General features: G+C 42.3%; 5 protein-coding genes and 1 long non-coding RNA gene across 14 annotated transcripts in view; 4 read left to right on the top strand and 2 right to left on the bottom strand.

The window, feature by feature from the left end:
- Positions 1–395: 395 nt before the first annotated feature.
- On the bottom strand, positions 396–2827 carry LOC108106122. Its single transcript, XM_017213001.2, has 3 exons — positions 2566–2827; positions 1314–2465; positions 396–1254 (listed from the first exon to the last, which is right to left on the bottom strand). The coding sequence occupies exons 1-3, from the start codon at positions 2761–2763 to the stop codon at positions 601–603; spliced, it is 2004 nt and encodes a 667-aa protein (XP_017068490.2). The 5' UTR covers positions 2764–2827; the 3' UTR covers positions 396–600.
- Positions 2828–4020: 1193 nt separating this feature from the next.
- On the top strand, positions 4021–12100 carry LOC108106120. The gene is made up of 2 exons (XM_017213000.2): positions 4021–5356; positions 5433–12100. The coding sequence occupies exon 2, from the start codon at positions 5446–5448 to the stop codon at positions 8347–8349; it is 2904 nt and encodes a 967-aa protein (XP_017068489.2). The 5' UTR covers positions 4021–5356; positions 5433–5445; the 3' UTR covers positions 8350–12100.
- Positions 12101–14453: 2353 nt separating this feature from the next.
- Positions 14454–16693, bottom strand: LOC108106128. The gene is made up of 3 exons (XR_001772385.2): positions 16623–16693; positions 14972–15816; positions 14454–14907 (listed from the first exon to the last, which is right to left on the bottom strand). It is a non-coding gene; the product is annotated as an uncharacterized LOC108106128 (long non-coding RNA).
- On the top strand, positions 16546–18363 carry LOC108106125 (tRNA-dihydrouridine(16/17) synthase [NAD(P)(+)]-like). The gene is made up of 4 exons (XM_017213005.2): positions 16546–16999; positions 17058–17502; positions 17567–17732; positions 17805–18363. Exons 1-4 carry the CDS (start codon positions 16573–16575, stop codon positions 18288–18290), a joined length of 1524 nt encoding a protein of 507 aa, XP_017068494.2. The 5' UTR covers positions 16546–16572; the 3' UTR covers positions 18291–18363.
- Positions 18364–18634: 271 nt separating this feature from the next.
- Positions 18635–19847, top strand: LOC108106126 (ribonuclease P protein subunit p30). Its single transcript, XM_017213006.2, has 5 exons — positions 18635–18800; positions 18861–19048; positions 19104–19172; positions 19226–19500; positions 19564–19847. The coding sequence occupies exons 1-5, from the start codon at positions 18710–18712 to the stop codon at positions 19835–19837; spliced, it is 897 nt and encodes a 298-aa protein (XP_017068495.2). The 5' UTR covers positions 18635–18709; the 3' UTR covers positions 19838–19847.
- Positions 19848–20282: 435 nt separating this feature from the next.
- The window catches only part of LOC108106097 (mucin-19), a 39900-nt gene continuing 32837 nt past the window's right edge, over positions 20283–27345 (top strand). For 8 of the 9 annotated variants that reach the window (XM_041818827.1, XM_041818828.1, XM_041818826.1 and 5 more), the window contains exon 1: positions 20284–20350. The gene's annotated coding sequence lies outside the window, so the exon portion shown is untranslated. Of the gene's footprint in view, positions 20351–27345 lie in introns of all 9 variants that reach the window. The other variant, XM_041818822.1, reaches the window with a different exon arrangement.

The following is a 27345-nucleotide window of genomic DNA, read 5'->3' as shown; positions in this document are numbered from 1 at the left end:
CTCTGGGGTCTTTCTGTAAGCTTTTTTAAAACGAATGGAAAATTTCACAAATAAAGAAGATTTATTTTTGCATTGGCGGCAATCGATTGTCCTAAGTCTATCGCCAGGAACAGCTGTTCTGCTGCGGGGCACAATCGATAGGTAAATTATTTCTGTTGCTTCCACGCTTTTGGATTAAAATTCATTTTACTAGTATTTACGAGTTTAATTCACACAAAAACGGCCAAATTATACAAATTGATAGATACCAACACTTGCCAAGGTAAGTGTTTTAACCAATATATTTATTATATTGTCTAAAGACATCACGGAATCATTCATGATTTTACTGAAGTACCGTAGAGTTAACATGTTAAACAGGTGTTTACATATATGAACTTATAAAACTAAACATATTATTGAACAATATACGCGTTTATTAATCACAAACAATTGCAACAAAATCGAGTGAAACTGTACGTAAATTTAGGACATCTTTATACATAGAAATTAAATGTTTCTTTGACTAATACATGCAATTTATAAGAATTATTCTGCTAGGGAATGAAAAACCAGCGTGTGGAAACCAATCTTTATCGCCCAACTCTCCATATCAGGCTTTTAGGGTATGCATAGAGCCAAGGTCTCCCGTTCTCTCTCGGTGCCGCAGGAAACGGGGTGATTCTGACCCCTGGGATCAATTCCTGGCTTGAGCATGGTCTGCTGCAGCTCCCAGATAATCTCGCAGGACAGAACGCTTACAGCCAACTTAAGTACCGACTGGTAGTTAAGAGGGTTAACCGCATAGCTAAGGATGCCCCTGGCAATCTGCTCGAAAAGGTAGTTCCTGTCCAGCAGCAGGAGTTCTTCACGTAATTCCATCATGCGATTCTCGAAGTGACACTGTATGGCCGCAAATACCAACTTGTCCAGGCCTACCAGTAGGTCCCGCTTGAACTTCACTAGGTAGTGTTCTATAAACACGATCTGGTTGCGATTCAAGTGCGGTAGGCGCACCTTGTCTTGGATCACTTGCTCTCCTATCTGGCTTACCACCAACGAGGCTAAAGATCCCGCCGGCGTGGGCCGTCGCTCGCCGCACGGACGGATGTCAACGAACGGATGAATCTCGTAGCTGCCCACGCCAATAGTGCTCGCCACGCCGCTAAAGGAGACATGAGAGGCCCGAGAGTGATTCTTTGGCGGTTTGGCCAACGACGGCGGCACTTCCATGGCCTTGTGGTCCCTGGCGAATCCGATGATCTGATAGGCTTTCTGAAATTACAGAAAATAAGCGATGGTCTTAAATGAACTAGTGAAGGTCCACTACTCACATAGTGCACATATTTTTTGGCATCGCATACAAAGTCTTTGATTCGTGAGATCAGTACCTGTAAGGCACACTCGTCGTCGCTGAGGTCCTCGTTTAATCCAGATATAATGTAGTCTCGTATATATTGCGCCGCCTTATAGATAGGGTCATCTGGGGCAAAGGTAAGAGCGGTCTGTCCCTCCATGGCAATAGCAGCATTCAAAGCGTAACAAAGCTCACTGTCCAGCAAACCTTCGAAAGTGGTCTGATACTCATCGCAAAAGGATGGTTTCCGCTCTTGGAGTTCCGGCTTCTTTTTCTTCTTACGTCGCTTTCTCTTGGGCTGGCGAGCAACGATGGCTTTTTGAGCTCTCTCCTTAATCTCATCCTGAATTCGCTGCCACTTTTCTCGGTAGAGAGCTTTGTGTCTATCTATGAACGCCTCTCGCTCCTTCTCCACTTCTTGTAAGAGGTAGTTGATTCTTCGCTGATTTGCAATGCGCTCATCCAATCTCTTCCCCCACGATTGAATCTGGTGCTCTGTGTTCTTAACCAGCCTTTGTTTCCGCAGGATTCGCATGTTCTTGTTAAACCGATCCTTTTTGAACTGAAAGAGCTTCTTCTGCTTGATTAAAAGCTTTCTCATCAGATCCTGACACATGCTTATATGGGCAGCTACTCGCATATTGGTAAGCATCTTGCGGTGTTCCAGCAACATATTCTGCATTGTGGCCAAGTTCTCCAAGCGCTTAAACTTTTCATAAGTGATGTTCAGCAAGTGCACCTTCCTTTCGTGGCGTTCCTGCTCCTGTAGCTGCTTCCGTGCAAGAACCTCCTCAGTGCACTGGTGCCGAGCTGCCAAATTCTGATGATCCTTCTTTGTAATTGACTCCGCATTAGCAATCAGCATCCTATCATATTGCTCCGACTCCCTTCGCTTGTATGCCTGTAAAATATAGTAGAGCTGCGATTTGTGCAACTCCTGGCGATGGTGGTTGAAGTCTTTCAGGTTACAAATTACATCATTGTCCTGCGTTATCTCTCCGTTCTCCCGCAAGCGTTTCAGGTTACGCTCGTTAGAGTAAAAGGTCTTTAGATTCGAGTCGTGGAGCGGATTATACTCTGGAATGTGCTCGGTAACAGAGCATTCGAACTCCTGTTTACCACTTTTGAACTGGGTGAAATACCAAATGTAATTTATATAGATATGGTATCCGGAAAATGTAGTATTTTTCTAACTTTGGACTAATTAGTTTTCTGTAGGTAAGACTTACATCCTGTCCGATCTTGTTCTTCGAGAATATGACCTGGTTCCCGGGGCATTTAAGCATAGGCAGCTTACAGTTGAGTGGAATCAGCTCCCATCCCGGCAGACTGTTGATAGGCAGTCCGGTTTTAAATGAAATCATCTTCAAAAGGGCCGGATTCCCGGACACCTTATTCCGGCGCGGCAGCGACAAAATATCGATCATCTTGTCGCTTTTAATTTTCCAGACCCTAAATTAATCGTATATAAAATATACATTTATCTTCTGAGCGTTTTATGAAAACTAGTTTCCAGCTAGGAACATATTCAAAACTATAAACTAACAGCCTACTATTGAAATATTTCGTTGTTATAGCCAGACTTTGGGAATTCATTTATATTTTCAGCGCATAGATATTGAAATTATTTGTCCATTTGCAGTAAAGTTCAGAAATCGCTCGTGTCATCAGTTTTGCTTGAGAAGATTCCCGGCGATTTGTCTGCGGCTTACATAAATCCTCGGTTGACTTTCCGTCTCCACCTTTCGCCGTCTCCGTCTGGGGTTATGTATCACTCGCTGCCTTTGGCGGTGACCTCGTTTCTCGTCTATAGGCGACTCTAGATTGCCGGCATCTCGAGCATAAATATTTGCCAATCGTTTGGTCAGGCGTCAGAATGTCTGGATGTCCACCCACTCTCGCCCGCTGTTGTGTATTCCATGTAAATAAAATCACATCTAGTGCTTAAATGTACTTGCTGCAGCACGTGTTCCAAATATGCTCTCGAGTATGCTTTCCATTTCATCTAACATCGAAGGCAGCCCCTCTTGCTTTGTGGTCCCCCGTCTTTGGCATGAATAAAAAATGATGCTGGTATCCCAAAAAGGAAAACACACGACTGGAAAACGAAAGGTGCGTGCCAATCTCAGATGCCTTTTAGGCACTCCTATCCCTTCAAAATTATATAATACCTTACTTATTTGGTAACAAAAGATGGTAGTACTACACTATTGGAAATAAAGAGCGAGGTGTATTTTAATTATAGTTATATTCTTAATTTTTTGAAAAATAATAAATCGATTTTCATATTAATCCGTCTTATTAGGTATTATAGATAAGTTGTGATTTAAGACAAGTTGGGTTTTGAATTATGAAATACGATTAATTTAAATTCAAAGAAACTTTTTTTTTATAAATTCGCATCCTAACCGATCACGGACATTTCCTTTATATTTAGCCACCACCAAAAACGCAGAAGATAATTCTCCGTTATAAGTGGAGGATGGCCGAACCTCCCCCGCATTTGCTGTCAGTGGCGTACGCATGTCACGTCGAGAGGGTTGCGCAAGAAACTGAAATCAATTAGAAAATGTATTGTTCCGTCATGTTTAGATTATTTGACGGTCAAAAAATTGATAATATTTGTTAAACTTAAAACTACCACGAGTATTACTATAACCCACCTAGTCTCTAACCCCTATTCGAAGGCCAAACTTATTCCTTTCTGGTGTCTACCAGTATCGCTTCAAGCGTACGCTGCTCTCTATTTCTTTGGGAGCACTAGAAATTGACAAACGGTTACTTTCAACCGGGAAGCTTTCGGCTTTCAATCAGCTGCAGGTACTCATTCAATTACTTTCAATAGGAGAGGCTTTCTCTCACAGTCTCTCATATGGCTTTTGAGAGCGACTTCGAACCACAAGAGAGAACTTTAACGTGGAACACTAGTAAACATCGTTATAGCTTATTAATTTTTGTAGTCAAAGTTGAAGAGAGTAAATAAAATAAACTAAATTTTTAAAACTCACATGACATAAGAGAAGATTAAAATTATTAAAACTAAAAAATAGCTGTGATTGCAACACATTATTTTTTAAAGTGTAGCAAAAGTTTTCGTTTCAATTGAGCGCTGCGAGCTTCCAAGTTGGTTACTCTGTGTGGAGTTGGTTCGTTTGGTCGCGTCGGTTGAAGGAGTCGGTTGTTCGTTTTGATGCGCTTAAGTAACGGTAAACGCGGACGCCATCGCCTGATTTACTGTTATTTTCACTCGGGACGTGCACCTCTGTTTATGTGTGTTGGAGATTGCCTGTATCCGTGTATGTGTGGGAGGAAAACAAATAGCAATACGAAAAAGAAAATAATAGAGCAGGAATTCCGCAAAAAAAGGGGGTGGCGACCATCCTACTTTTCTGCGCCCGATGCCACAGTAACCACCCCCTAAAAATAACAAAAACAAGGACTGGAGAATAAAAGAGGAAAATAAAAAATACATTCACATATGAACCGTTAACTGCGCCATTCACAATTCGCAACAACAAATTGAAAATAGCCAAAGCAAAACAGTTGAATTGTATGTGTATGAGAAAGAGCACAAAATCAACAAAAAAATATTAAAAAAAAAATGAGTTGGTGAAAAAAATGTTGGTGATTTTCAAAGAGAAAGCCAGTCAAAGGTTGTTGTAATAAAAGCCAGCCGAAATGAAGGAGTGGAAAATAGTAGAGGACATCAAGAGTATAACAACAAAATATTTAATTGATCCCTTAAGATAACAAAAAAAACCGTTGAATACCAAAAAAATAACATTTTCAAGGATATTCTTTACATATAATCCAAGTGAAGTGAAAAGTAATAGTTTGTCAAAAATAAAAGCTTGCGAACTCATTGAAACTGCAGTCGAACTCTTTAAACTAATAAGCTAGTGTTACCAAAAGTTGACAAATTAAACAATCGAATCATGGCTAAAAACCGCTTGGGAATCATATGAAGCCTTTCCGCCGCTGGATTGCATAATCCGTCGAGGGCGTGGCTTAGTATCAAATGTAATGTACAGCTGTCAAACAGGACCTTTCATCATTCACACATCATCATCATTATCACCCAAACCATTTTCCCCAGACTCAACGACACAATGTCCACAACAGCAGCTGGGCTAAATCCGGGACCCAAAGGAGCCAACGGAGTCAGGACAGAGACGGATCATATCATACTCATCAGCACTGCCAGCCTGACGGAGTCGCACAGTGAGGAGCCCGTAAAGGGAGTACCAACATCGGCCAGTACACCCCAGTCCCCGAGACGTGGAATCCCTCAAGAAACAACAACCTCTGGTGACCAGATTGAGCCAAAGAAAAGTTCCATCCACTTATGCTGGATATCGCAGCTGGTAAGCTACCAGAATAACATTGCCGATGTTCAGCATCGAAAAGGAAGACGTCTTCACGGACTGCAGCTGCCACTTCATCCTCTTCAGCTTTTTGGCTGGCTGGTGCTCCTTCTATTTGGAGTGGCCAGTTATTGGGTGCTAATTCCAGCGTTTCATTCTCGGATCCAAGGGCCTCTGTACGGACTGATTACAGGCCTTTACCTGGTCCACATAGTCTCCCACTTGACCGCTTTGCTAACGGATCCAGCGGACAAGGAGTTGCGACGAGTGCATCGCAACGACCGAATCGTCCCGGAATTTGACAGGACAAGGCACAGTCACGTGATCGAAAACGGCCGGTGTCATTTGTGCAACATCCGGACCTCCTCCTCCCGCACCAAACATTGCTCTGTGTGCAACAAGTGCGTTGGAAAGTTCGATCACCACTGCAAGTGGCTAAACCACTGTATTGGATCGCGCAACTATGTGGCCTTCTTGATGTGCGTGGTCAGCGCAGTGGTGGCCACCCTGGTCATCGTGGCCGCCGTGGTGGCCCAGATTGCCTTCTACTACGTCCAGCCAGAGTGGTTGAGCTTTTACTGGTGTCCTACGGAGTCGATCCGCCCCATGGAGGGCCATGACTACATAAACATCACCCTTAGCTTAGCCAATGGCACCATGATGATAATCGAGCAGCAACCAGCGGAGGAGGTAGAGCGTCAAGAAGAACTGGACGAAGAGCTGGCAAATATGACTATATCCACACTACCTACTCTCTTGGAGAACTTTACAGCCCTGATTGAAGGTAGTACAATGCAGCCTGGGATTAGCCTTACTAATCACACCGCCATGACGCCTGCCGTAGGCGGCATCGGATTTAACGAGACAATTTTCCTGTTTCTTTTGGGAGTCTTGGGACTGCTCGCCGCCGTGAGTGCAGGCTTGCTACTCCACCTGTGCTTCTTTCACATATATATCTCCTTTTTGGGACTGACCACCTATGAGTACATCAGAAACCATCGGCAGGCTCAGGAGGCCAAGAACAAGCAGCTCCTCGAGGGAGCTTCCAGTGTGGGACCGGCCAAAAATGGTAACGTTCACTTCTCGGCTTCTGCGACCGAGCCACACAATCCGTCCAAGTCGATGACAGGGGGTCGGCAACTCTACTGCTGCTCCAGTGCACCACATCCCAGCCAACAGTCACAGGAAGTGGTGGGTCAGACAGAGCAATCTCTTCGGTTGCATTGTTGTGCCAGCTCCAGAGAGTTTTACCAGAGCAGGCAGTCCATCTACATGTGCTCCCTGCTGGAGGAGAAAACACCGCAAATTCAAGTGGAACAGGATTCGCTCAGTAGCTTCCATTGTTGTTCCAGCTATGCAGCTAGTTCCTTACAGCGCAGGGTCAGCTTGGCTAAAGGCTCTCTGATCTCGGCAGAACCGCGTCCCCAGAGACCAGCCACTTATCTGCAGTACACCGAACAGTGTGCCATCTGCACTTTCCGACTGAGAAGAGGATCCCGGTCGGGAGCGGGATCCTCGGGAGCTGTGAGCAGCGCTGGAGGAAGTAGCAGCACTCGCACCTTAACCAGTCAAACCGGGGGCTCCTCCTCCTCGGCAACGACAGCTGGGAATATTTCCAAGCCCCAGCGTTGGCGAAGGAAGTGGAACTGTTGCGCCTCAGTCCCAGATAGCCCCGATGTGCCCAATGATCTCCTTGTGGCATTAGCGTTTCGCGAACATGAAGAAGCAACAGCCGCGGCCAAACTTAATGCCCAAGAGCTGCCCATTCAGTTTATACGTACCCTGAACGGCGGCCTGGAACAGGATCTCCCTCTGAAAACAACAACTGCTACTCCCACGCCACCTAGAAGCTCTCGACTTCGACACATGCTGCGTTTGCTGGGACGGTATCGGAGATCACGCTGTCGCCATGCCCATCATGGAATCGCAGCCAAAGACCATCAGAACCATGGTGGCTCTGGCATAAAGCAGAATCAGATTCGTCCACTGCAAGTGCAGGCAGCTGGGCGTGGCTATGCCAACTCCACAGCCACTCCTACTCCGCCGGCAAGCTCCCCGAGTAGAAGTTCCTTGGATAGCAGCGAACTGAGCACTAGCACGAGTCCATCTTGCGGCAAAAAGGAGCTAATGCTGCTGCCCACATCAGTGATAAGGGACGACAGCGTGACTACCTATACGCTGACCTTGCCGCCCGCCCTACCTCCTCCGACGAGGAGGAAAATGAACCAAACTACTCAGGAGCTGGCGGAATTGGCTGAGACCCTGGGATTTTCCAGCAATCCGCATCACAATCAGCAATTCAGCCAGACAAACAGCAGAACGTTGCCCAGTTTGGGAAATGTTTATCGCCGGCAGAGGCGTAAGCACTTTTTGCGGACCCGATCGCCGACACTGTCGCCCATCCACGAGTCCGGCCTTTCGAATCCAACATCGCCGCAGCCCTTGAGACACCACCACCAGAACCTAGCCAACTCGAACTCCAATCCGGCCAAAGCTACATCCTCGCCTCTGCTTAACCGCAACTCAGGACCTGGAAACTCCTCAGTTCTCTTGGTTCAGAATCTGTGCAGCTTGGCAGGAGAAACGCTTAGGAAAACCGCATCCAACAGCTCGTTGCAGAGCCTCAGCTCCAATTCGAGCAGCACCTAGAAATTAGTTTACTGATGGTTTCTGTGTAGTCCTTAGGTTAGTTTTAGCCTTAGCCGTAGTCCAACGCATCCCAGCCAACATTGTTGCAGTCCGGTAAACCAATTAATCCGCAGATAAGCATTAAAGGTCATAATTTAAATCAAAATGGCACTTGAAAAAGTGGGAGTGAATTGGGTGGTGAGCTGCCAGAGCCAGTGAAAGATATTCCCTTCGATGCGATACGGTTTTTGGCAAAAGTCAATTACCGCTTTTGATCGGGTCATTATTTAAAATTTTGGGTAGTAGAAAAGTCGGTCATGGAAAGGTAACATGAAGATGGTGGAATAGACTTGATTTAATGCAGTTTTGTTTTACTTTGTTTTTTTATTCTTGATATCTTTCAAATTCTAGTAACAAGGAAATCCCGTCGTTCTATCTGAAGCTCTTTAGTTGACATCGTTAGTTTTTAGCTGCAGTGAGCTGTTTCCTTTATTTGGCATCTTTTGTATGACTTTGCAGTTGAATTGATAAAATAAGCAACAGCATGTGCTGAACAGCTGGAGTGACTTTTCCCCAAAGCTTACCAGTTTTTCCCGCTCCCACCCCTTTGCTGGTATTGATTTTCAGTTTGGAAAATGTGTAAGCAAAGGCGTCGTGTGATTACGTATTGTATCTGCAGCTGAAGATTTGTCTGTATCTGAATCCCTGTAGCCGTGTATTTGGCGTCATCCAGCAGCCAAAAAGGACAGAAAATGACGAGGACACAACTGCAGCATGCTGCCAAATGGTTACGCAAATGTTTTCCTTCGATTTAAATTCAAATGTTCAAATGCAGGGGTAAGCCCTGCCAACTGCCGATGGCAATTGTCATGGGCCCTAAACTTGATGTTGACGACTGCCTCTGGACCCATTAAGTATGCCCAAACTGAATAATTAAGGCGACACAAGTCAGGAAAACACGGCCTCTACAACAGAGAAAGGGAAATGCGTCAAACGCGGGTTTGTTTTGAGTTCACCTTCTGCCGCTCATCCTCGCCAGTTCACAGTCGGGCAGTCATCGAGGCTAAAAAGCACTGATTCGTATATGGATAGACAGCCATAACGACTACGCACATGACACTCCGGGTTTCAGGAGGTGGTGTTGCTTTCTATCACCCCCCGAAAGGCGGTCGTTCTTGTTATTGAAACTGACAGCAAAGTGACGAAGTGAGAGTGGGTAGCTGGAAAAAGATTCGCTAGAGGCAGGAGGTTGAGTGTGATTAGTTCTTCTCTTATTGACCATTCTAAATCAATTTATGTTAACCCCAACCCGTTATTCCATTAATTTAATAGAAAATCCCTTTGAGCCGATAATAGGTAAACATTAAAAATCTTCATATGTCGAGTATGGTGATTCAGTAATACTTTTCATAGTCTTTCTGCTGGCTTTCCTATTAATTAACTTCACTTATAGGGCATTTCACTAGTATTTAGATCACCCTGTCGGCAAATTGAGACCAAAATAAATGGCAAGTTAATTATAGAGACCCCATTCTTAGCCACACACGCAAATGAACTCGACTTGCCTGCACATATTTTTGCCTCACGGAGATCCCAATACATGGATACGGCTTTAGAGCAGGGAACAAGCGGGCGGGAACTGTCATTGAATCGGTAGATATCAAAAAAGACACGACTTCCGGCGGTCTGACATGCATTTTTGCAGTTTTGCAGGTTGCTTCGGTTCGAGCTCAGTTCGTTCTCAGTGACAAGAGACAGACGACTGGTAAATGAATGAAAATACCATAACGCAACAACTATAAATGGATTTTCAATGCAGACTTCGCTGCTCTGACAGCTGGAGCAACAATTTTCCTGCCTTATTTTCTTTTTTCACTTCCGCAAGCAAAACACGCTGCATACTTCTAAGGGAGCTTCTGTGGTTCCGTATCTGTGTTTGTTGGTGTGAAGGTGTTAGTGCTCGTGAGTGTGAAATTTTTAGTTCTTTCTGAAGATTTCCCATCAGCTTCAACTCAATTAGATAATAAAATCCTTCCCTCCAGAAAATAAAAACTAAATTAAAGTTCGTTTCTAGCATTTTGTTACTTTCTATTCAGTATTTTACTCTTTTGCCGAGCTGCCCCTTATTCATAATGAATATATCCATACGGTTGCCTGACCACACAGTCGCACTTCAGAAGGAGACACCTGGAGGATATCTGTAGATCTGCGGAATGAATGTTTTTCTACGGAGGGGACACTACAAGATAAAATCAACTGAAATGGCGGATGTGTGCTTGCGTATTTATTTGTATAAAATATATTCGACTTTAATTGCATGTTCGTGTCATGTCCTCCTGCTTCTGGCCTATGACCACGCCCCCAAGAATGGATAGGAAAAACTGCCAGGCAACGCCCTCGAATTTCCAGTTCGACTCCCGCCTGCGGAGTTTGTTTACGAGACATAAAGCAGACATATTCCGTGAAAAAGAGGGGGCGAGTGTCGGGGAACTGGGGCTTCTCCCACTTGACTGACTTTCCCTATGGCAACAAATGCAACACTCTTTTTGCTTCTGTTGTCGTTGTTGTCCTGGTTATGGCCGTGCATCAATTATAAAACATTTTCTTGTTGCCGTTTCAATACTTCTGTGGCATGCAAGCCCATATTGTTCTGCATTTATAGCTGAAAGGTGGAGAAACACTGGAATTAAAAATTTATAAAAATTATAACCTTGTTTAGTTTAAAGTTATTATTTTAACGTGAATACCATTCTATTTCGTACACCCCATTGTAACCGTGTAAAATCAAAATTATCTTGGAAAATTTGTTTAATTTTTCAGGTTGCCCTGGGGGAAACGTTACTAACTACATTTATATGCAAACGAATCAAGATTGATTGGGCCTGAATTGGGTGCGATGTCTCATCAGTCCAGATTGTTGCTTTCGCCTCCACCTGCTCCACTCCCTTTCCGGGCTGTTGTTACAAATGGAAGTTAACTTACCTCTAAGTCTCCCACCCCAACTGGCCTAACCCACTCCTTTTGTTTAGCCCTGCGCCCTGCAATGACATTCTCAGTTGCTTTTCTTTCCATTTTCGTTGGTTCAACGAACTTCTGACTCTCGAGTCTTTTGTTGAATTCTCAGTCAGGTGGAATATTCAGGAAAGACAGACATAGGTGAATCCGAACGTCTACCCCCCTACCCCCTAATATGCTTTTCAATTTAGTTAATGACTTTTCTGATAGACCCTTGAACCGATTTGTGGGTAGGCTCTCTGGTGTTACAAAAATTTAGAGAGAAAATATTAACAAAGCGTATGAGACTGGAAACGTGGGGGTATAAAATTCAAATAAGAATGTAGAAAAGCAAAAGAAAGATTGAAAAAGAAAACAATAATTATTAATTTAGCCCAGCCAATTAAGTGTGAAACCAATGTCATGACTAGACAACAATAAAAAATCTATTTTGATAAAATGTGCAGTTCGTAAGGCCTTTATAAGCAAAATGAATAAAGATATTTAAAATAAAAATAAATGGAAAGCCCAAATAAGTGTGCTATAGTAACGTGTTGAGAACAGACAACTTGGGGCTATGCTTTGTACCATTAATATACTAACAAAAGAAAGTTGCTTTAAGCTAAACAATTTAATATTGATTTTAGTTTCGTTTGATATTTTTGCTAGTATTATATGTACTCCGCCCCCTAGAAGTTAAGTGACTTGTGAATCGCTCTCATGACAACGACAGAAAAGTGAAATAAAAAGCCAAAGAAAAAACAACAAGTGGCAGCTAAAAGCTGACTATTAAATTATTATTGCACTCCTGGTAGCAAGTGGAGTCATCATTGGGGTTGGGGGTCATCATTGCCGATTACCATTACTCAGACGTCAGCTCTGACCCCTTTTATTGGCATTTTAAATATTTAGCAGGAGAGCTAAATGCGAAATAGGTTTGTGAGGCTCTTATGGGGCGTTGGTGAACTTCCCCGGACGTGTTGACAATTTCATTGTGTCCTGCGGCTTCATTTCCAGAATGTTTTTCACGTTGCAGCTTTTGTGGTCGAGTTACCGCGTTCGTTTATTGAGAGACTATGCGAGACACTTCTCACCTGGATTTATCATCAGCTGCCAGCGAGCTCGCCTTGGACGCTGCGTATACGCAACGTTACGTTGGGCTTATGGGGATCTTGTAAAATCCTCATAATCGATAACCAAAGTGTGTCTGATCGATAATTCATCAAGACTCTGAGTGTCTCTGCATTGATGAAACATCGATGAATTTGGGCAAAGGTTAAAGTTTTATATTTTCCCCTTTATTGTTTTTTTCTTTCGGCATGTTGTTTTTATTACTTATGCAAATACTAGCACGTAAATTAACAAAGTAAATTGCTGTTGGTATTTTATGTTTCCTGCTCGCCTCCTGTGTCATGTGTTTGCCTCGGCAAAACAAATCACACGCATGACACACGCACACTCACGCACTGCCATACACACAGAGGCAGAGCCTTTCGCGTTGACAATAAAACGTTGGGGATTTATGGTGCGTGTCATTTGCCTTATTTGTCTGCTCCTCACTTTGCAACAGATAAACACAAGGAGTTCTCGTATGTATTAGTTAGTGCTCGCGGATGTATCTTTGGGGAAGTATCTAAGCACTTGTCTCGGTCATGGTGTCTAGTAACACAAGTTGCATAAAAATATTCAAATACATATAATACACTTATATATAAAACATTAAGGTCTGTAGCCCCATTTGTAGCTCAACCAAAGATGTAGATTTACATAATAGAACATATACAAATGAGATTCATTACTTGGAAGTCCAATTTCAATTGAGCAGCAAGCGGGAAAACGCCCAGCCGAAGACGCCAAATTGTCGCCACATCTGAAGATTTTGCCTCTCCCTTATTTAAGGGTAAGCTACCACCATAATGTCCTTGAAATGGATATAATGCGGGCTTGTTACCCACTTCGGCCTTTTATTATGGTTTATTACGTCAGCAAATGGTTGTACTCACGGCTCGATGCTCAAGGACCAGGAACCTGTACTTGAAAGCAATTGAACTTGCATAGGAATACCTACTAAGAGATTTATTTTTCCATTTGATAAACTATCCTTTGACAACCGGTCAACCGTCTGTTGAGAAATAAGTTGTGCGGCGCTTTAAATGTAAAGTGGGAAAACGGAAAACCTATGTACTCGTACGTTCACAGTTATGACTGACCAACAACTACATTAATAAAGTGGCGGAAATGAAGTAACCAAATCAAACACCGAATAGAATCAAAGCTGTTAAGCAAATCAATCGATTTGCGAGTTAATTGATCTGACAGGTACCAAACTCTTTCTTTTATTACTGAGAGGAAGTCAATAAAAGTGAGTGCCTGCTTGATTTAAGTCTTTCTGAAACAAATGAATAGGTTAATGTATTTAAACACTTGAGTAGGTTGATAGCAAAAGGACGCCACTTTTGGCACAATAAAGCAACAATTTCATTTTTTTATTTGTTTTCCATGGCTATTTTCGTATTGTAGTTGTTGTTTGTGGCTGCACGCAAAGAAAGTTTTCATTTTTCAATTTGATTGCCATCACGCCATGGGCAGTACTTGCGTGTTATGCGGGGTGGGGTTTTCCAGGTGGTGCGGTGGAAAGGGGGTGGCTTAAACAGACCACAACTAAGGTGTCCCAAGCGGTTTCTTCAAATCCCATTACCATTCTTCATCACTTCAAATTCGCTAAATAAACCGATTTCAACTAGAAATTAAAACAAAATATATATATATTTTTTCAGTTTTTTTTAAGTCTTCGTTTGTTTCTCGCAGTGTGCGTCATGCGAGAAAAGCTGATGAAAAACCCATGAGCATGTGTGTGTGTGGGAATGAGGTCATATTTTGGAGCTGGCAAAGCTATTTCGAGTCCCCTTGCTCCGTCCCCATTTTAAGTTTTTATTTTCGCTTGTCGCCCTGCAAGTTTGACTACGAAGGAAATGTAAAGCAAGGCACACAATAAAACAGCGTGAATGGGAAAAGGGGAAAGGACTCAATAGCCAAAAGGGTACAGCATCAAACCTTATGGAAAAGCACTGGAAACCCCAATCCAAAGAAAAAATTATTAAAATCTTTTTTGTTAAATATTCATATTTATTCAAAGTTTGGTTAGTTTGGGGGCTCCTATAAATTTTGGAAATCTAGTGTAATTTGTAGTCTAAATGTAACTTTTCCAAAAAACTATGCTAGGAGGTGCCGCAGACTTAGCAATTTCCACGGCTACACTTTGATTGAAGGACTTCTATCCTCGTGTGCCTCCCCAATGGTTCTGGTATTTCCTGGGAAAGCAGAAATTGCCCTAATTGGTACGGAAATTATGAATTATCATCTATACCTTTGAAAAGCCTTTGCCAGTCTCGACCGCCGATTCAATTACTCTCTCTCCCAGATGCAAAACAACTGTCTGCGGTCCTTCCAATTGCACATTTGGCGCAGCGGATCTTGGCCATCTGTGGCTGGCCATAAGTATTGTTGGCTGGAAAATGATGCAATTTACTCAGCTGGGAGTGCACTTAGGGGCAGCTAATTGGGATTGGATCATGAGTTTTCTCACTGAAACAGAGTAAGAAACTCTATAGTCGCTAATTGTCAAATAGGAATATTAAGTCAAACTTACATAATGTGGGCAAAAGACTTTGGTAGTTTTGGAGTTCCCTTAACTTTGGACGATAAATGCATTGTCCACCAGGAAGGGGCATGTAGTTTTCCATTGCAACTTGTAAATTACCCATTGTACAATCTTCCGACATCAACACTCTTGTTCATATTGCAGTAGGTTTCGTCCTCGTCTCTCGACTTGCACAAAACTTCTTAATTGCTGAATGCCCAGAGCATGGGCTCCTGCTCCTCGTAATCCTCCATGGACGTTTCATTTGGGAACTTGGTTTTAATTTGGCCATAATTATGAAAAGGAAACAGCTGGCGGCGCAACAGCAGCCGCTTCGCGTTTGCGGGCCTGCATTTAAATTCGATTCAGTTCTTATGCAAGTTACCTTCGTGGGGGAAAAGTTTCCCGACTATTTCAACTTTAATTACGCACAGGCATTGGCCGTGCATTATCAGCCAAAAAATGTTCGGCGACAGGAAAAGTCCTGAAAGTTCCGACAAACCGCCTTGGACGTTGATAAAATTTCATGCCATTTCCGGGCAGTAAACTTTCGTAGGGAGCACCCAAAGCCCAATCAGGCAATATCGCAATGCACTAACCATAAGCCATTTAACTGTGGCGCATCCGTCTGTGCAACGCGGTCCCCAAGTTGAAACTTCAATAAGTTGCTGGAAAGAAGGGTTTAAACTTAAAGCTGCGAGTTGCATGCGCAACTTGAATAACTCAATTAGTTTGCAGTTGTTGCTGGTTGGTTTTTCTCGTAATTGTTGCTTTTGTTGCTGTGCATTGACTTAGAGCGCAATTTTCACGCTTCTCTGACTGGGCCAAGCCCCAAAAACGAAAGCGAAAAGCAGCTGGAAAAGTGAAACATCGGTAGATAGAGAAGTTATTAAAGAAAACTAAGTGGCGGGTTTGGTAAACTAATTGGAGCAAACCCAAACTAATAGGTGAAGTTGCAACGAAAGTGAAACTGGAAATTTACAAAAGTCTATCTCGAAGCTGACAATATGATTTTTAGCCCTCAGATCAGTGCACTTTGTTTTGGACTAAGACGTCCAATTTAAATTTGAGAAATTTCAAAGTAAACAAAGGTGAATTTAAAAAGTTTTCAATTAGTTCCTGCAACTTCCACCTTCCCTACCCCTTTTCTTTGCCATTTCCCTTCGGGTTTTATGCTTTCTCCCATGAGTTCCTGTCAACATAAACAGCTCCATGTTAATTTGTTTGGCTTTGCCCAACTGTGCGTGGCTTTTTCGCAGCCGCTCGGCCGCTCCCAGTCGCTGCTAATGTGTCGCTAATTAGCTGGCTATGCGAATGCGTGGGTGCCTTGGGAACTCAGCCCCTGCTAGCCACTAAAAAATTAACCACAATATTTGACCGAATTGCAGATATTTGACAACCCGCTGCCACCTGGGAAATTTTTAAAGCGTTTATGTCATTTTCCGGTTTCTTAATAAGTAATTAGGTAGTAAGTGGGCTAAAAAGGGAAAAGTATGTAACAGGTAAAAGGTAGCACCTGCACCCTTTAAGGCATATATACTCGTATATTTAGCTTCGAGTAATCAAATCGATATTCTTATTTTCTTTTTCAGATAAAGATCTAATTTGCAATGGTGAACGATGAAGGCGGTGAAAAAAAAACAAACCCTGAGAAACTTACCGGCTACGACTTCTACCGCTCCTCCCTGGGATCCCCGCGCTACGTCGTGGCACCCATGGTGGACCAAAGCGAGTTGGCCTGGCGAATGCTCTGCCGGCGATATGGCGCAGAGCTCTGCTACTCGCCAATGTACCATGCAAACCTTTTTGCCACAGACCCCAAGTATCGCAAGGACGCTTTACAGACGTGTCCCGAGGACAGGCCACTGATTATCCAGTTCTGCGGCAACGATGCCCAACAAATTTTGGACGCAGCCCTCTTGGCTCAGGACCACTGCGATGCGGTGGATATTAATTTGGGCTGTCCACAAGCTATAGCCAGGAGGGGTCACTACGGGTCCTTTCTGCAGGACGAATGGGAACTGTTGACAGAAATTGGTCAGTGTGAAAACTTTTCTAATTCGTAATTACTCATTAATTTAATCATTACTTTTAGTGAGCACACTGCACGCTAAGCTATCCATACCTGTGACCTGCAAGATTCGTATTTTCGAGGACCTTGAGAAGACCATTAGATATGCCAAGATGTTGGAGGATGCCGGCTGCCAGCTACTCACTGTCCACGGGAGGACCAGGGAGCAGAAGGGTCCTTTGACTGGCGTTGCCGATTGGAATTACATTAAGGAAGTGAGGAATCACATCAAAATTCCCATGATTGCCAACGGTAACATTCTGGGACTGGAAGATGTCCATCGCTGCCTAACCGAAACGGGAGTCGATGGGGTAATGACCGCCGAGGGCAATCTCCACAATCCGGCTATCTTCCAGGGAGTGTCGCCACCTGTTTGGCAAATGGCCCATGAGTACTTGGAGCTGGTCCAGCTCCACCCCTGTCCAAGCTCCTACATACGAGGACATCTCTTCAAGCTCTTCCATCACATGTAATTTCTAAGCCTTTCCTAATTTGAAGCGTTCTTTCTAAATGGTGTCCTTTCCCACTATTAGTATGAACATCAGGCAGAACTCGGAACTCAGACAATACCTTGCTACTGCCAATCAGCTAGGGCAATTCCAAACTGTCGTGCAAGAGGTGCGGGCGAAATATGAACCCTTCCATAAGGGCGAACTTCCTTACGAGCCCGAACCAATGGCCGCCGGATCAGAAGAAGATGTAAGTTATTGGCCTTTCTCTTTATCTTTCATCAGAGACATTGTTTAGTAATACTTTTCTGGTCGTCTACAGAAGCTACTGCTGGCCCCTTGGCTGTGCCAACCCTACATTCGGGCCTCACCCGAATCCCACCTCCAAAAAATCGCGGAAAAAGTGCGTGAGGCCGAAGATCCTAATAGAGCTAAGCGGCAGTACTTTGATAAGGACGGCAACGAGATCTCCCGAAAACGGATGAAAAAACTGCGTAGGCGTCAGCGGAGACCGAACAAAACGGATACACAGATTCAACATCGGCATGAAAGACGCCTGGAATACTGCACAGAATGCACCAATCCCCAGGGATCCAAGTGTGAGTTTCGGCTGTGTCGTGTCTGCTGTAAGGACAGGTGCTACAACAATGATCACGACTGTCCTGGTCACGGGATCTTGATCAAATCCCGCAGAGCCAAGGCTAAGCAATTTGAGCATCACATAGCGCAGGAGGGCAACCAAGACGTGTCGAGAAGTCCAGACAGCGGACCGGCGATAGTTGCGATTGATGCACAAAATCCACTTTGACGTTGACGAAACTTTGTTCCTATGACGCTATTATAAATACATTACAAATAAATATATTTTTTTATTACAATCTGACATTTAAATTAAGTTGGGAATCTTTTTTATAAAAAGCACATTAAAATCATTTAAAATGCTACAGAATGATTAGCTCTAGTGTCCCTTCTGGCATAATCTTTTCAAACCAGCGAGATAATAATGCCCCATGTCATGGGGCCATTTTACTTATTTTACGCCTCATAGTTTTTCTTTGTTTTGAATGAGATGGTTGGCGTGTGACCAGTCACTTAATAAAATATATGTATGTTTTTATGGTACGGCGGTATTGGCACACTCAAGTAGGCTCTTTTCTCCGAGAGCTTTGGGCACTCTGAAAACTAGTTGCACGCCGTTGAGCTCCACAAAATCAAAACAAACCAAAAATGGAGCAAACGAAGCCTTTTTATGATTTTAGCATTCCCTTTAACAAGGACGACTCGGTTATGCGGGCCCTGCTTAACGAGCTGGTGGAATGTGAGTACAAATTGTGTTTACCTACTTTGATTTTACCGGTATTCAGAACCCTCGTTACAGTGGGCTACAAAACCATCGCTATCGAGCAGAGTTTCGATCACAGCAAAAAGGCGCCCGGCAAACGAGGATCGGAGATTTTTCCCGAGCCCCACAAGATCGAACATTTGCGCAAGGAGTTCCAGAACAAACTTAAAATTCTGCAGAGAATCACCATTTTGTACGTGGATGTTAGTGTGGCACATGCGATGGTGAGTATACCACGTTTAGCATAAACAACATGTTAAATCACAATAAATGTTTCAGAGTGTCTCCCTAAACCTGAGAAAGTTTAATATAATTGCTGGCCAACCCAAAACAGATTCCGCTTTGACAGTAAGTTTCTTTAAATACATCCGAGAATGCACTTTTAAGCTCCCACTCTTAAGCACTGCTGCACATCCTTCAATGGGGACTTGATAACCTTTGACCATGTGGCTGGTTCACGCCTTTTGGTGAATCGAAAGGCATACCAGGTGGCTGTTCGACGGGGCATGTTTTTCGAAATAAAATACGCCCCAGCTATAGTCGATTCAAATAATAGAAAGGACATGATAAAGATTGCCCAGAACTTTTGCACCAAAGGGAAGTCCAAGAACATCATCTTCAGTAGTGGAGCCGAGAACAGATTCCAGTTAAGAGGACCCTACGATATAGCTAATCTGTAAGATATATATTTTCCCAATAGGTATATGTAAGATAACTAACAATATTTTGAATATTTCAGGGCTTTTATTTTCGGGTTGTCGGAAGACCAAGGAAAAAATGCTGTGGATCGCCATTGCCGCCAAGTTTTTTTAAAGGCTGAGTCGCGACGGTTGGGCAAAGTCATTATGTTCGTAAAAGGCAATGGACCGGTTGTATTCTCAGATAGTTCAGAGGGCGAACATAGCGGCGAAGACGATGATATTGAGGATCTAGATACACAAGTCGGAAATGATGTAGAATCCGAAGTTACGAATGATAATAATCAACCAAATAAACGACTTAAAGTAGGATAGCACCACAAAATACTTGAATTTGAGAGTTAGTGGGGTCTTACTGAATTATATTACAAATTACAATCAAAAAACCGGCTACGTTATGCCTTTTGACGTAAGGGTATAACCAAAAAATACAAGGTTTGAGTCCGAAATAAGCACAAAACCCGGTTCAATACAGGGATTGGGTTCAGATAACTCCATTTCGACAATTAGTGCGTAGCCACCTCCTAACTTACTTTAAGTATGATATAATAAGTAAATGTTTACAATAAGGAGAGACCAGCGCTCGGAGTCTTTTCGAACTCATGTTATTAACTTATTTAGTAGCAGTATCGAAATCAAGGTGAAATATCGATGGTAACACGAAAAATATCGTTGCCAGAATTTTTTTGGTATTTGACCGTTTCGATATTTTCGTATGAACATCGATTTTTTTACCAGCTCTAGCGTACAACAACATAACAAAATGGAGGTCTTAGATGTGTGTGTCGCGTTGACTTGAAATTTGCTGCTAGAATTTTGCGTTAAACGGTAACAAAAAGTGCAAATAAATTGATATAAGTTGCGGAAAAACTCTTGTCAGGTTGCCGGCAACTGGATAAGCAAAAAATCCGAAGAAATTTGAGCGTATTTAAAGCGAATTATGCATTTGAAAAGCACTCTGAATCGAGACACTTGAAAAGAAAAAAGTGTGCAAAGAAGAAGAGAGCGGATAGAAAGAGAAAAAAGGGAGAGAGCGAAAAGAGCAATAAAGACAAGCGACAAGACGAAAAGAAAAACGGCAAAGCAAAAGAAATGTATTTCGCGAGACGAAGAAGAAAAGCTGGAAAGCAGCAGCCAATGTCCAATTTAAATTATTTTTTCCCCCGCCAGTTCCAAGTGCATTTCTCTATGTGCCTGTGTTTGAGGGGCTAATGTGTGTGTATGTGCGATTAATTAATGGCGAAATTGGCGAAGAACATCGAAAATCCAATGCAAAAGTGTGAGCGGCGGTCTAATACAATTAAAAATGGACCTCAACGGTGTGTGTATGTGTTCGATGCTCGTTTGTGTTTTCGCCATCATCATGGTTTCGTTCGATTGTAATCACGCTGATTATTGCCTGCTCTTTTGATTTCTTTTCTGCTGTCCTGCTCGCCATTTTCTTTACGCCCGCCTTTACTCTGGAAAAAAAGTTTAACGTGTTTCAACTTAGCTAATTTTTTCGCGTATCGCGTCGAACATAAATTTTGTGTATGTGTTTGTGCCCCTTGCGCTGCAGTGTTGCCAACATTATTTGGGAGATGCAGCGCCGCACATTTTGCACCTGTGCAGGAGACAATCTGCGTTATACCTCCACCCCCGCACACACTCACATCTCAGCACCCATTCGCCATAATGGCTACTGCTACAGTTGCTCTGTCGACGTCGCAGTCGGCGTTCTTGCTGCTCTCATCACAGTTTGTTATTATTGCGCTAGGAGGAATAAAAGTGCAAAAAATATACTAAATGTAATCACTTCGTTTATTTGACCTGGAGATTATTAACAAAAATTTGATTTTGAATTTCACTAGTTAAAACTCAAATTAAGTATTATTTAATAGCAAACAAAAATTCGAAGAATGTGTTGAAATTTAAACTTTTTTGATTTATTAAAACTTCTAACTTTTATTCTATTCTTAAGAACTCATACTATGTTCCGTGTTTTGCTACTTGAGTCTACTCATGGCCAGGTTGCACTGTAGTTGGCTGGTCTCATCAATATTTCGATATTGATGGCCTGAAGTATAGCACTCACATAGATACAGTGCACATATGCAACGGTATCCCCATTTGCTGCTCTTCTTCTTGCTCCTCTTTGATTGCTTTTTGCTCCGCTTCGGCCGCTGTGTCAACTCATCTGTCTGCCTCCCTCTTCCTCACTTCACTCGCTCGCACGCACACAGTCGCCAGTGCTCGGACACACGTTTTTCTAGCCGGGCCACTCCGACTCTCCCACTCCATCGCCTCTCCATCTCCCGCACACCCAGCGCTACGACGCGCAATTGATGAGAGAGTGTAAAACTCATGCGCTTGTCGCCGCTCTCGACGCGTCGCGTCGTCTGTTGTGCGTCTCTTCTTCTTCCTCTCGGCGGCTGTAACAATTTTTCCTTCTTTTTGTTCATTCCATCTGCTGTTTTCTTCTTTTTTTTACTTGTGCAATTACCAAGACGCAGAGATTTTCCCTGACTTCCAGCAATATCTATCGATTTCTTTGTTTCTTTTCGGCTGTAAAAATGTACGTTTAATTGTAATTACTGTGTATTAGTGTGAGTGTATAAGCGAGAGGAGCGGACCGCGAGAAGAAGAAGCAACAGCCTCGGAATTGGAAACGTTGCGCTTTTGTAGCTTTCGCCATTGCTTCTTCCTCTTGCACCAACAATTGTGCTACAATTATTATTTCGCATGTGTATCTATACTTGAATTAGCATTGTTGTTGTGGTTCTTGTTGCCCTTTTTCATTCGTCGTCATTTGTCATTCCGCTGTGCTTAACTATCGATAACTTGCGTCCGAAATGATTGCGTGATCAAAAACTAAACAGAATAACACAAAAACAAAAGAAAACTAAAGAGAGATAAAAGGGAGTAAGGTGAATGTAAGCCGTAAAAATCAACTGTAAAATGTGAGAGCCTGCGGTATAACACAAAACAAAAAATGCATATGGATTAGCAGTACACAAAATAATTAAAAAGGGTGAGTAATATTTGCAAGTCGGTTTTAAATATAAGTACCTTTAGACGAACAGAATCGTGAAATTGCGAGCGATTTACAACAATGGCCAGGCAGAAAATGATTTTAGAAATAATTATGTATCTTTAAGCGAAAACAGATACATACGTATGTATGTACGTTCGGCGAGACACGCAGTCACAGACATACAAACGAATTGAGCGAAAAAGTCACAACCGCACAAACAACAACGAAATAATTTCAATCAACTCTTTTCGGTGAAGAAGAGAAAAAGCAGCGAAAAAACGTCACACGCCTGTGGTCTCCCTCTTTTCCTCTAGCCTTCTCCTTCCCACCCCCACTCGTTATTATGCGAATAAAGCTAAAGTAAAGTTAAGGCGAGTGGGCAGTTCCACTCATTGCTTATAGTTGTTCTTGTTTTCTTTGGCGCTGCGGCAAACAAATTTAAGTAATAAAAAGGAAAAAATAACTTACGTGACGTGCAAATGAGAAGAACAACAATAGGGAGCAGAAAACTGAAGCAAACTACAGTCGGTCTTCCCTAAGTTGGACGGAAGTTAAGTTACGTGGGGTTAATTTAAAAATATGAGTTTATAGTTTTAATAATATAACATAAAAAAATATTTAGAATGCCTTTCTATTTAAAAACATTCAAAATAAATAAATAAAAAAATATTTTAAAAATATGTAATACGTTTTGGTAGCCACAAAAAACTATTTAGAAAGCTTGGGTTAACATTAGTAGTGTGACAGAACCATGTGTTACAATCAAGTTGCTATTAGGGATTTAGGCAAGGTCTGTCTCATGTTCTTGAGAAGAGAAGTGAGAGACAAGTTTTCAAGGTACGACTGTATAAAACCAAAAAGAGTGACGAGCGCAAGAAGAAGAGTTAATGACGGGCGAGAGAACCGAACGATGGATGGAAAATCGGGCAGCGGCAGCGACGAAGACCAGAGACCATATAATATCATCCATCCCAAAAAACCGAATCAAAACCGACCAAACAACACCAGGCAGCAACAACAAGCAAACATATGAACGACGACGACCCCAACTCACAAACACACGCAGGCAAACAAACGTACACAATTGCATATACAGATACACATGACATACAAACAAAAGGCACCACGATATGCGAATGCGAATAAAATAGCAGCAACAACTATGCGGCGAATTTGCACGAATCATGCGAATCTCCAACTCAGAAATACACAGGCATACATGCATAATACGTGTTTTGTACTTGTCGCCGTAATGTCGCCGCCATTCGCCGTATTTTTTCTTAGCTTTCCTTCGTTTTGCGAATTTCCTCTTACCCTCGCCATCTCTCACTTCTGCTGACCGGTGACCACCCAATAACAACACTTAAACTCATCTTTGTCGCACTTTGAAACTTCATATCTCAAATATGTACATAAGTTATCCCTTAAAGTTTAAAGGCATTCTACATGTTAATCTTTATTATAATACCTGCAATTTTTTTTAACTTTTAATGATAACAAAATTCGTTTAAAAAATAAAATTTATTTTTGCCCACATCGGCGACCCAAACGTTTCTTCATAAGCCTACGGGATGCTATTAATTTTTTAAACCTTTATTAATTTTGTTGTTTTTGCGTGCTCTTTCTCTGTACTTTCGTTGTTGTTTTGACTGGCTCATTGCCGCCTCTGCTTCTCATTCTCTTTCTATACGAAACAGTCAATCCGTTGCTTTGTCTCGCAGTCGCTTTACTCTCCGTCCGTCTTTCATGATTTTCACAGGCGACTGCGACGCCGGCAGCGCTGTCGCCAAAGGCCGGCATACGCCCCCTTTCCACCACAAAACCCCCTCTTCTCCCTCGCTGATGCAGCACGTGATATACTCGTTTTGCTTTTGGTTTGCTCTTTAGCGCACGCTATGCCTTGCTTTGGCCTTTTTTTTTTTTTTTTTTTTTTTTTTTTCCCCAACATATTTGCTCGTTTCACTTGTTGGGTTTTTTTTCATTTCGCTTTGTCGTTGTTTTCGCCGCTCGCTCGTTTTTAGCCGGCACTTCGCTCTTATGAGAGCTACTCACTCACTGTCTCTCTCTCTCTCTCTCGCTCTCTCTCTCTATTTTTTGTTGCTGAATTGACAACAGCCACCTCTATATCCATTCGATCCGGTTTAGGTCCAGGTGCAAATTTTATACGACAGTTTAACTCGATAATCGGGTCAGGACTTGTGTTGACTTCCCTTAGCCTCCTAGTTTTCGTATTATTTTTGTAATTCTAGCGGGAAACATAGCGTCTGTTTTGTTGCAGGCCTACAACTAGGCCTACAACTTTCTTTCAAAAGGTTTTTTATTTAACACAATCATCTTTGTTTTTTTAAATCACTTAAGTTATGAAAAAAAAAGTGAAGAGATTATACAAATTTAAATGAATTTTTTAAAGAGATATGGTTAATTTACAAAATGAAAAGGATTATGAAAGAAGGTTGTTCTTTCTCCTTTTACGATATAGTTTTGGGAAGCTAAAGTTGTCTGTGAGCAGCCATAATGGAGCACAAACCATTTTTGTTCAATCAAAATATCGCTTTGCAAAAAAAAATATGGTAAAAATGTATTTGACATTGCCTAAAAGTGTTATATTTAGTTTTACAATATACTGTGCTAAAAACGCGGTGTTAGTGAATTTTTTGGACTTGATGTTGCCACTATCGGACTCCACTCATCTCTAATGCCAATTGGGCCTGCCATAAATGAACCGTTACACATTCAAAAGGTTGCGCGTTTGTAATTTTTCCCAGCGAACTTTTGTGGGTTGTCGGCTGTGTTGGCTTGTTGTATGTGTCTCTCAGGCGTTGGAGAGTGAGTTTTGGCTGACGGCTCTCAGTAGAGCGCTTTGGCTTTTCCGAAAACTGTGTGTGGCTTTCTGCTTTTGTGCTTCTTTTGCTACAGCTGCCGTTGTTACTTTACCTATTTTATTACCATTTTGATGTATGTGTGTTTGTGTAAGTGTGTGAGCGCGTTTTGCCGCTGCGCCCATCTGTCTCTGCTCTGCTAATGCCTCTGCCTCCTCGTCCTCCTTTCTGCTTCAGCCACTCTTTGCCTCTTTTTGGACCGCGCAGAGTGACGGACTTGGCTGCCGCCGTTAAATGTTGAATGTGGCTTTTCTTACAAAAACCAACTGTACTTTTTAGTTACTGTTAGCGCGAACTCAGCCACTTGACTTGATTGTTATTAAAGCCGGATTCATTTGTATTTATGTATGCATATGTGTATCATCCCAGCACGTTGTGCATACGCGGGGTACCGAAGATCTCCCATAAAGTGTCGACATATTACAATCACCTCTGTGCTTAGGACTAAAAAATAAGACAAAACAAGAAAGGGTCAAATGAAATATGGAATCGCATATCTAAGCAGCGCCACCGGACTTCAGCTCTTACAATATTCGTTAGGTTTGATAATTTGGAGATAAAATACAAAGCGAGAGCACGAAACAACTGTCAAAAATTGTGGGCTAACCAAATATTTTTGCCAAGCTGAAAGGTGAATGAACCCTCTTCTCTTTTTGTTTTGCTTTTTTTTTTGAAGTTTTTCTATTGCGAAACGTGTAAAATTGTAAGTTCGTACATATTAACTACGTTTATTAAAATGTTAGATATTGGAAAATTAGAAATCTTTAAGACTACAATTTTTTCAATTGTTTTAATATTACAAGCTACTAATATTCTCCATAAAGCTGTACAGATGTAGACCTTTTTTAAGAGTCCGTGAATTGACGGGTAACACTTTTTCAACAGAGACAATTGTGACTTGAATAAACTTTTTTTGGGAGCGATTTTCAGGGCTCATAAGGCGATAGAGCATTGTAGAGAAGAAGAAAACGTCCCGAAAGCTAATGCTAATTCTGATGGTAGTGGTGCTGTGCTGTTGGATTGTCGGAGCGTATTGTTGGTGGTGTCGTCGTCGGGTCACAAAAATGTGGCTCGCGTCTTTGTCGTTGGACACACTGAAATTTGCTTGTCTATTATCACCTTTAATCGATTTTTCGCTTATTTAAAACCAACGTACAGTTGTGCGCAGATACACAAAGTGACATAGACATAGACATAAACACAGAAAGAGACGGAGGAGAGAGGCAATAAGTAAAGTATAATTTCACAATTTTTCAGATGTCTGCTTTGCTTACCCAAACACAAACAACAACATCGAGCCACTATACTACATACCACAAACATTCGTACATACATACATGTATGTATGTATGCTACTATTGCTTTTAGCTATTGTTTTTGCAATTACTCTGCCTGATTTGTTTGTGTAATAGCCATGCCGAAAAATGAGAAGAAGCGAGCAAGAAATAAAAACTAAAGCGAAAGAAGGAAAAAATGCGACATACACACACTCACTGATAGATATCTGCCAGATATACAAAGTAAAGTCTCGCCGCACACCATTGCCATCGAACGGGCGTGTGTACATGCCGCTCGCCAAATAATAATGGCAAGACCTGAAACTAAATAAATAAATAGCTGAAATTGCAATAGCGAAGTGTAATTGATTACGGCGAAGTCAAAGCAGCCGGATAGCAAAAACAACGAGTGTGCACTTGGAGAAAAAAGACGTGTTAGCAAAGCTATTTAATAAATAATATGATGAGAACAAATTTATATAGTAAGGAAGGATCTTATCCATTTGTGAGGAAAAACTTTTTTAAACGAGTAACTGAAAAATGTTGTTTTTATTTTGAAATTTGTGTCCTACTCAGCAGCCTTTGCCTTTCTCTATGTGTAAAAGCCGCGACGAAGACTTGCTAAATGATTGTCCAATAAGCGCAAACATCTCA

The sequence above is a fragment of the Drosophila eugracilis genome, unplaced genomic scaffold, assembly GCF_018153835.1.
Source record: "Drosophila eugracilis isolate 14026-0451.02 unplaced genomic scaffold, ASM1815383v1 contig_386, whole genome shotgun sequence".
Taxonomy (NCBI): Eukaryota; Metazoa; Arthropoda; class Insecta; order Diptera; family Drosophilidae; genus Drosophila; species Drosophila eugracilis.
This window is presented reverse-complemented; position numbering and strand designations above follow the sequence as displayed.